General features: G+C 35.3%; 1 protein-coding gene across 1 annotated transcript; it reads right to left on the reverse strand.

Annotated features, from left to right (window-relative positions):
- Positions 1-8,542: 8,542 nt before the first annotated feature.
- Positions 8,543-9,226, reverse strand: LOC127130857 (uncharacterized). The gene is made up of 2 exons (XM_051059819.1): positions 8,860-9,226; positions 8,543-8,757 (listed from the first exon to the last, which is right to left on the reverse strand). The coding sequence occupies exons 1-2, from the start codon at positions 9,224-9,226 to the stop codon at positions 8,543-8,545; spliced, it is 582 nt and encodes a 193-aa protein (XP_050915776.1).
- Positions 9,227-10,720: the final 1,494 nt, after the last annotated feature.

A 10,720-nucleotide genomic window follows, 5' to 3' on the forward strand; every position in this document is an offset into this window, starting at 1 on the left:
AGACATAGGTCTCTCACAAGCATACGACATCTTCAATTCCAAAGCTCTCTTTATCACCCAAATAGTGTAAGCTTCCAAAGCTACACAATTGCACGGACCAAGCTCGGATCTTCCTTTCCTATGCACATTATGCCAAGCATGTATCATCTTTCACTTCAAATGTTGGGGATCTTTACCCTCTTGATAGAAAAGACCTTCTAACTGAGTGTTATTAGGTTTGTCTCTCAAGGGGAACCCAAGTTGACGATGAGCCAAAGAAGGGTTGTAGTTGATTCCTTCTTGTGTACCAATGAGAGGCACATTAGAGAACTCACCATAACTGTCAATAATATCCAGCCTACTCAATGCAGAGTCATACCAAACTATATCATCATTAGTGAGAGACATAAGTCTCTGAGACTACAGTAGACATTATTTATTCTCCACAAAAGTAGGCGTCTGAGGCAAGTGCGAAATAAACCACTTGTACAGAAGAGGAACACAGTACACAATAGTTCCATCACCCTTAGAATTCCTCAAATGCAAAGAGAAGTACATGTCTCCTAACAGAGTAGGCACATGATTCCCAATCAAGAAGATTCTAATGGCGTTAACATCAACAAAACTATCAATGTTAGGGAAAAAAGCCAAACCATAGATGAGCAACACAAATATGGCTTCAAAAGCATCCACACTACCGGCTTGAGCAAAGGAAGTAGCTTTCCCTACAAGAAACTATAAAGTCAACCCAAATATTCCTCCTTTATTCACCCAATGAGCCTCAATCTCAGACTTCTTCAGATGAAGAGCTCCATCTATAATCTGAGATCTTTGAATCTCCTCCAATCCACTAAAGGGCAGCTTGTCAGAAACAGGTATTCCCAAGAGATGGGCATACTCCTCTAACGTAGGCATAAGCTGATAATCAGGAAAAGTGAAGCAACGGTAGAGATGATCATAAAACTGAACCAACACACTCAAGAGTCCTTCCATTACATTAGCAGATAATACATACATGAGCTTCTCGTGACGTTGCTTGAAATCCAAGGGATCTAATACAAAAGATGATAGCTTCCTTAACTCTTCCAAATCAGGACATCTGAAACTGTACTTCTTAGTGTTCCTTCGTCCATAATCCATGGTCTAAAAATATTTGTAAATAAAACCTCAGTTCCTTGAAATTATTTTCGTGTGATGAATGCTTTGATGTGCATGAATGCAATAATCACAAATAAGGGATCACACACAAGGCAAACAAACAAAGGTCAAGGGATGAATCAAGTCATTATCAAGATCAATCATCCATTTTGGTGGATTATGGTTTTCATCTTATCAACACCCAAGTTCCATTGATATTGACAAGACTTGATTGGATCAACCAAGAATCAAGGGTTTATTGTGAGTCACGATCATGGAGTCAGGTTAAGAACCATCCCAAAGGAGTGTACTAAGGATAAAAACCTGTAAATAATGTTCTAAAAAGTTCCCAGAGTCTTAATTCTATCTATCAGATATTATAGGTTAGGATGACTGACTCATCAACCCATAATATTCTCAAGAGAAACTCGTCTGAGTGTAGTATCGCGTAACAACTGTTATCAAGCATACACCTGAACAGTCTCTGCACTACGTCCTAAATATGCCAAGTTGGGTGAAATGTTCTACGGTTCTCAGCTTCTCGGATCCCAAATTAAAGAAAGTAATGTCTAACCACAAATGACTTGTGTGACATTAATAACTCCAAAAGGGTCTCTACAGAGTAGATGGGTCTCAAGCCAACTTGTTAAGGACTACTCCACACAATTCGAACATGACTATACCATCCTCCTATCTTAATTGCACTCAAGTTCGGGTTAGAGCTTATCTCACCACTCAGAGATCACCAAGCACAACAAGCAAATTATATCACACAAAACAAGTATACAAACATCAAATATACAATTATATATACATAAAAAAGTATGCTAAACCCACTGGAGACTACTCCCCAGCAGAGTCGCCACTTAATTTCTGTAGCGGTAAATTCATGACCATTAAGCTATGGATAAACTTAACGTCAATAAAACCATAATCGTCACCGCGCTTTTATTGTTTCCAAAGGAAAAGGGAAAAGTACGAACAAAACCCAAAGATAAGAAGTTTTCAAATCAAAACTAATAAAATGCCAGAGATTACAGGTAAGGGGGTTGATTACACAAAAGGAAGGTGTTAGCATCCAAAGTGTCCTAGGTACTCCTAGGGAGCCCTTTTTTATGTGTGTATGTGTTTTGGTATAAAATGATGTTTTACAAGACCTTCGGACTTGTGCCTACGTACCAACATAAAAATGAGGGATCAAAACATCGTAGTTCGTGGTAACAATTTCAAAGTGAGTGAATTGCTTTTAACAAAAATTTAAATTTAAGAGAGACACAAATGGCCTAAATGAGTTAGGATGAGTGTTAGTTCTTTTTGTCTTTTGAAATTTTAAGCCAATATGATTAGATTTATTTCCAAGTTTGATTTAAGAAAAGAGTTTAAAAATGCAATGGCATAAGGACAAAGTTTCTAATTTGCAATAAAGAGTCTAAGTTTAGAAATCACAAGCAAAGAAGATTTTGAAAAGGGGGAGAGATTTAAAATTTAAGAAATGGGAGGAGATGAAGAGACTAATCCTAAGCAAAATTTTAAAAGTTAAGAGTTGAAAAGATTTGACCAATGGGATGCAATCCAATAGACAAGAATGCCATATAGAAACCCATTTTTCCATTGGACTTTAGAATCAAGCAATATCAATAAACAAGTAGCAAGATGAAAAGCAAGGCATCAAATAAAGATAGCCACATCCAAACAAGCAACTTCATAATCTTCTTCTTGATCTTCCCATGTATCAGAAGAACTACTCCTTGATAGGCTCAGAATAAGGCATTAGACATAGGTTCAAAATAACATTTCCATCAAGACCATGTAGCAGATGAATTCATTGGATCTCAATACTTGCATCAGATGAAAGCTCAGATCATAATAACTTGGTCTCAGAAAAGTTGGCATTGGCCAAGTCCTTTGGCATATGGAAGGTCGCCTAATTCTAAGTCCAAAACTCAGATCAAACCCAACAGTCCACACAAGCACATTTTTAGGGTTTTTGTTGTTTATTAAGTATTTTGAAGTCCTAAGACCACAAACACAAACAAGATATACAAACAAATATATACAATCACAATATATGGCTCAAGTGAGCAAAGTGAAAAAATGACATAAACATAAACAAGTTAAATGATATGTAAATGGCAAATGAAACGGTAAATGGCTTGAATTTAAATTGCATAAAGTAAATGACTTGAAATTAAAAGAAAGAATAATAAGAGTTAGTCAAATGTTAGTTGATTAGATGTTAGTGGTGTTTTTTCTTTTCAATTAATTAAGTCATTCTTTGGAGAACACTCAGCCCTCTATTCACAAGCATGGATCCTTGAACCAAGACATCTTCCAAAGGAAGGGAAAAAGGTCAAGTTTCCATACAATACCATAAAAGGGGGGAGACTTACAATCTCACTTACTAGAATGCTATGCTTTTGGGTCAAAATTTAGCATTATGTTAAGCAATCGTAATTGGACTTATGTAGAAGTCATAACTATTTGAGGCCAGGCAATAGAAATTTTGGTGTTAATGCATGTTAGAGATATGATATAATGAACCATACCCTAAAACATACCACACACAAAAAGAAAATGATCAAAGGATGGACCTAATCTCATCCATACTTGTATTGGTTCATCTAACATAAAGTTATTGATGAACCAATTAGTCTTAGGATATTGACACTTCATTGGCCAATAAAAGGGATGGGATAGAATGGGATTGAAGATGAAGAGGGAGGGGAGATGAGACAAACACAAATTGGTCATGGGAGGAATTTTATCAAATTAAAATCATTCATTCATTTTGGGAGATGAAATGTACATTTCATCAATCCCCTAAATTCAATGATTTTAATCCAACAAAAGTCAAATCAACCTTGACCAAGGCCCAAACACATAGTCAAACTTCACAAGTCAATAAAAATGGCTCAACATGATTTCTACATAATTAATAAATTAAAATGCATTTAAATTAAATTATGTTTGATCAAAAACCTAAAACCTCTTCAAAACACTAAATAAATGGCCAAACAATTTATCCTAGGTCAAACAAGGTCAAAGGACCTTAGACAAAAAAAATCATAAATTTTGAAAAGTCAGAAATATTTTTAAACAATTAAAAATATGCACAAAAACAATAAAATCATAAAAAATATCAAAATTAATCCAAAAAATAATTTTAACTCAGAAAATGAAAGAGGAAAATATTTGAATTTTTTTTGGGTGAAAGTCCCATATTTTTTGGATTAAAAATGAAATTAATATGAATTAATTAAAAATAAGGGATTAAATGAAATAATTTAAAAATAAAAAAAGGAGAGCCATCTGATCTTCCTCATTAATTGAGGTGGCAGATCAGATGGTTAGAAACGGCGTTCCACCAATGCTTCAGTCAACTGTCTCACACGTGTGGTATTCAATTTGGATGGATGAGATTAGAAGCTGTGGACCAAATTAGATAGTTGGAACCTTGCCAACACACCACCGGAGCCCTAGTTCCGGTCATCTACTCTAGTGAGGACCACCGGACTGGTCCAAGTTCAACTCAAAGGAAAATGAAAAGTGAATACACTAATTTGAAGGAAAAATGCTCAGGAGCACGAATTTGGCTTCAAATTTGTCCAATTCCAAGTATATAAAAAAGATATAGGGATTTGAATTTTGAGGATCATGAACTGAGTTGCTTCGATTTGACCTCAAAACACTTCAATCTTCTTGCCTACATTGATAGGACTTCAGACCACCAAAAATCAACAAGAATGGTGAAGAATTAAGGGAGAACCGAAGAGATGAAAATTCTGAAATATCACCTTCAATGGAGCTTCAGATTGGCATGATCTTGCTTTCAATTATGCTTGGCCTTGCTTCAGATGCTTGATGGAAGTGAAATGGATCAAAGAAAGGGATGGACTCTTGGAGTTTCAATCTCAAAACAAATGGAGAATTGAAACTCGATTTTCAAAGAAAATCCTCATATTTATCCTTCAATGGTGAGGGTTTGAGGTTGCAGGTTCAAAGCTTGGGCATGAGGTCCTCAATTCTGAGCAATGAGGGTCCTATTTATAGGCTATGAGATTGATTTTTGCACACTTCCAAATTTGGTAAATTTTGAAATTCTTCTTTGCATGGTTACATGGGCGTGTGCTAGGCCCGTAGAAATGATATGATCTGATCCAAAATTGAATGTGTATCATGTTGAATTCATGTTGGTGAGCCATGCAATTGTGTATGAAAAATGAAAGTTGAAATTATCCAAATGGTCCTTTAACTTACACCCATGCACAAGTCCCTCACACTTTGGCCAAATAAGGTAATCTTGAACTTTTTGGAAAGGTGAGATCAAGGGGAACAACTTTCATGTTGAACACTTTTTAATTTGAAGCTTGGCTCATGATGAACTTTGAGGTGGAATTTTGGGAAATCAAACATATTTGAAAATTTTCTAAGTCCCAATGTCAAATGTTCCCTTCTTCCACCTTGAATAACTTTTCCTATGGACTTCAAATGAGAAAATTTTCTTCATAAAAGTTGTATCTATTTAAAACCTATTTAATTTAGTCACAAATTTGATGTTATTTGGACTTGGCATGAAGGAGTTATGCATTTTATAAGTTGAGGAAAATCACTTGTTCAATGGTATTGGCCCAAAATGACCTATAATGTTTCCACTTAGCACATGCATTTGAAAGTTGAATTTGCACTTCCTAAAAACATAAAAGTTTAAGTAGACATATTGAATATGATAATTAAATTTTAATGGATTTAATCTCATAAAAATTGAGCAAGTTATGATCTTGGGAATTTGACCTCTAAACTAGGGTTCAGACAAAATGACCTATAATCTTTCATCTTAAAATATGACTTTCCAAGCAAACCTAGCTCTTGACCTCAACATAAAAGTTGTTTGGAATGTCATTTTGAGTAATGTTTCTCTTGGAATCATTTTCATATGATATAAATTATAGGAGTAGGGTCTAGGGAACCCCAGTTTTAACAAGTTGACTTCCTCTGGTCAACCACCATGAACCATCTTGCTAGCTTGACATTCTCTTGACTTTTGGGACTCATGGAGGATCACATATGCATACGATGATGAAATATGAAGTATACCTTGAAATATTTGTTCAATTGTTGAATAAACTTGTTGAAGAAGTCACAAAAGATACCCAGATGAATTAGGATTTCCAAGGCAAACAAACTCCAAACTCTTGATGATTTCTTGATCAAAATAACATGTGAAGATCATGGGGATCCATATATGATGTTTAGAGTCAATGTGAACCAATTCTTGATTGCACTCCTTACATTGAGGGTTTCAAACCCTAGATATGAGCTTGATGGAGTATATGTGAACACACACACTACCTACAAAAGTAACAAACTATACATCGACATATTTTTGGTATTTTGGTTAGTAGACAAACAAAAATGAAGTATGATACAACCAAATGTGCTTGGTGATCTTTCCCACTGCAAACCTAATGAATGAAGGGGTAGGGAGGATGCCAAGATGTGATCCCAATGCTAATGCATATGATGAGATAGTCATGAGGGATCTTAGGGTCAAAAATGGGGTCTTACAAGATCAAAATTTATAGTCAAAACCATTTCGAACAAAAAACACAAACAGAGGCTCCCGCGCTAAGTACGCCCCTCTGGGCTGAGCACGGTCGTGATAGATAGAATGTATAATTTTCTGCGTTTTTCATCGTTAGAGCCCTCCCGAACTTCCGATTTTGATTCCGTAAAAACCCAAATGCTTAGAAAATTACAACCCATGCAATACTCTAATTATCTTAAGTTAATGTACAATTTTAACACAATTAAATCATCAAATCATTATTTTAAGATTTTGCCTAAAACCTTCGAAATTGCAACAATGGTTGATATATGTTCAATCATCAAAATAGAAAAATATCCACATATAAGATACACGAAATTTATCATATGATCATCATATAATAACCATCATAGCATCACAATTTAAAATTATGAATCAAAACACCCAACCCTAAGGAGGTTAAGGGTCCCTTCATCTACCCCTCATGCTTTAACATCCATTAGAGAAGCACATCTCCTCCTTACCTAAATTCCTTGCAAAAATCTGAAGCGAAACCTTCACACTCTTCCTCTATATCACCTTTAACCCCTTGCTCTAGTCTTCCTTCTCTTTTCTCCAAATTTCTACGTAAGATGAAATATGACTCTTTTTCCCAATTATCTCTTTTTCTAGTAAACCTTTTTTTTCCAATTAGGCTTTGCCTATACTATCCTCAACTTAACCTTATAATTACCATATTTCCCTCAAAATCTCTACACACTCCTTTTTTCTTATTATTTTATTATTCCAAAATTTATTTACTCAATTAATTAAATAAACTTATATTTCATTATTTAATATAATAAAAATAGTTAAACATTATTTTTAAATGCTAAAACAACTCAAAATTATTCTACTCACTTTTATCACCCTTTTAGATCCCTAATTAAAGGATATATACCCCACCAACACCCAATAATAAAATAATCATTAAAATACATAATTTTAACAAATAAAATATACTAAAATATCTAATAAAAATGGATGTTACAACTCTCCCCCACTTAAGAAATTTTCTCCCACGGAAATTACCTGAAGCAAACAGAGTAAGATACAACTCTCACATCTGGCTCTCCAACTCCCAAGTTATGCTCCCACCAGTTGGTCATCCCTACACTACCTTCACCAAATCAATATTTTTCCCACACAACTAATTCACTTCCCGATCCTCTATCCGCATGGGTGATGCCTAAACAGTCAGGTTATCTCTCACCTTCACATCATCCACCTAGATTACATGGGAAGGATCCAGAATGTACCTCCTCAACTGAGACACATGAAACACATAATGCAGATTCGCAAGTGGTGGTGGCAAAGCAATATGATAGGCCACCTCTCCTATTCTTTGCAAGATCTGGTATGGACCAACAAAATGTGGAATGAGCTTTCGAGACTTTAAAGCTCGACCAACACTACTTAACGACGTAACCCTAAAAAACACATGATCTCCCTCCAGGAACTCAAGTGATTTCCTCCTTTTGTCAAGGTAACTTTTCTGACGACTCTGCGACACTTTCATATTCTCTTGCATCATCTTGATCTTCTCGTTTGTCTGCTTAACAATCTCAGGTCCAAGCACATCACTCTCGCCTGACTCATGTCAACATAAAGGAGTTCTACACCTCCTACCATACAACACCTCATATGGTGTCATTCCTATACTAGCACGGAACCTGTTATTGTAGAGAAACTCAATCAAAGGAAAGTAGTTATCCTAAAACCTCATTATTCTAGCACACAAGCCCTTAGAAAATCCTCTAAAGACTGGATAGTCCTGTCTGTTTGACCATCTGTCTGCGGATGATAAGCGGAACTCAACTTCAACTTAGTTCCAAATGCAGCTTACAAACTCTTCAATAATCTTGATGTAAATCTCGGATCTCTATCTGATATAATACTCGAAGGAATGTCATGTAATTTCACAATCTCTTCAATATACAACTCAACTAGCTTTTTCAAAGAGTGATTAATCTTTATCAGTATAAAATAATTCGATTTGGTCAACCTGTCAATAATCACCCAAATGGAATCATATCCTTTCAAAGTCTTTGACAAACCTGTTACAAAATCCATGGAAATGAGATCCCATTTCCATTCCGGAATATTTAATGGTTACATCAGGCCCAACGACTTTTGATGTTTAATTTTTGACTTCTTACAAGTCAAGTAAGCATAGACGAATTCAATAACATATTTCTTAATCTCGGGCAACCAAAACATCTTTTTAAAGTCTTGATACATCTTGGTCGCACTTGGATGAATACTTAGCTTACCACGATGTCCTTCCTCAAGAATACTCTTCTTAAGTTCGAGCACGTCAGAAACACACACTTGATCTCTGAATCTCATCACACTATTCTCGTCGATTCTGAATTCACCACCCTTATTTTGATTGATTGACACAAGTCGATCAACCCATCCCCCATCAGTCTTCTGAACCTCTTTGATATCTTCAATAATACCACTCGTCAACTTCAATATATCCAACTTCACACTATTAGGAGTCTCTTCACATACCAAACTCATGTCTATGATCTGCTTGATTAATTCTAACTCTCAAACCATGAGCATCGACATGTGCAAAGACTTCCCACTCAACGCATCAACCATGTGTTTACCTTCGAAATTGGTAAACAAGCGCTAGTCTTTCAAAAATAAAAAATAGTTTGGTTACTCACAGGGTCGACTAGATTGATCCTAGGACATGTGCTCTTGTCTATCTAAGTTTTGTAAAAGATAAACATTTCGACAATGTTCTTGGTTTAAATACAACATTCAAAGTTTAAGAATAAATGCATAAATGTAAAGGTGTAATGTAAAGAACGATTCAAATTAAACTTGCGATGAAGATAAATAGAAAAAATGTAAATGATTTAATGAAAATACAAAGTGTGGTGATCACACGTACATTCTCAACAACTTGTTTCCTCAACACACAGATACTTAGAGTAAATTTGTGAATTCTGTACAATATCGAACACCTTGAATCCTAAATACTAAGACTCCTATTTATACTAATTCAAAATAATTGTAATAAATAGTCTCTTCTCCAAAGGAGGACACGTTTTTGTCTGCATGCACTTCATTATCCATAACTTTCCACGTGTTTTCCTAAAGAATCAGATAAGACCAAATAACAGTTATGAGCCTTATTTGATTTCATGCCCCGTCGAAAACAACTCCAATCAAAATGCCTATGTGGAATTGTAGTTTGAACTGAAAAATATTTATAAGTCCCAAACCAGCATTTCCCTCTATTCAAGGGGTTCCTTCGAATAAAACTCCTTCTGTCGAAAAAATTAATTTCATGTATTCTTTTAAGAATATTTTCCCTTGGCCTTTCTAGTTCATCTTAAACATTTCCTTAGCATCGAATTTTCAGCTAACAAATTGCCCCCCAAAAATGTCATTTTTGCCTTAATGAAGAAAAAGGCATTTTTTGAGAACGTTTCGACGCAACAACATCTTTTACTACTATGACGTCATGGTTATCATGACCATTTTTCTCAAAACGTCTCATCAAGACATACACACAATCCATGTTAATTATCACGCTCATATTTCCTAGGAGATCGTAGGCCACGCCAATTGCTACCATCCATTCAATCTTCCTTCAATCTAACATGTGTCCCACGATCAGCATCAACCATTAATTCTTGAAGTGAAACGTTTCTTCTTCACTCCACCATAAATAACCCCTTAACTTCTTTTCCATTTCTTCACTCTTCTGAGTTTCTCACACTCCCAAGTAAGAAAACACTTCATCTCTCTTAATTTTAAACCCATATTTTCTTTAAAAAATCTCCATCAATGGCATCAACAACAAAAAGCTCTAAAGACTCCAAGAAACAATCAACTCTTACTCCAGTTCACAAGATTCTTGGCCCAACGATATTGGGAAACCAACAATATATCCCATAACCTCCTCTTGAAGAGGAAAAACACCGTATTTACCAATCTCAGGTACTAATCCCCATTTCTATCGCTGGTAAAAAACATGCAATTTTAGGTACTTTACCA

The sequence above is a fragment of the Lathyrus oleraceus genome, chromosome 3, assembly GCF_024323335.1.
Source record: "Lathyrus oleraceus cultivar Zhongwan6 chromosome 3, CAAS_Psat_ZW6_1.0, whole genome shotgun sequence".
NCBI classification, from domain to species: domain Eukaryota; kingdom Viridiplantae; phylum Streptophyta; class Magnoliopsida; order Fabales; family Fabaceae; genus Lathyrus; species Lathyrus oleraceus.

What these genes read in the sequence shown, in the direction of transcription:
- LOC127130857 (XM_051059819.1), bottom strand. Translation starts at nt 9,226, where the DNA reads ATGAGTTTGGTATGTGAAGAGACTCCTAATAGTGTGAAGTTGGATATA. An exon ending in CGTCTATGCTTACTTGACTT is followed by an intron (nt 8,758 to 8,859) that starts GTAAGAAGTCAA and finishes ATTTTGTAACAG; the next exon opens with GTTTGTCAAAGACTTTGAAA.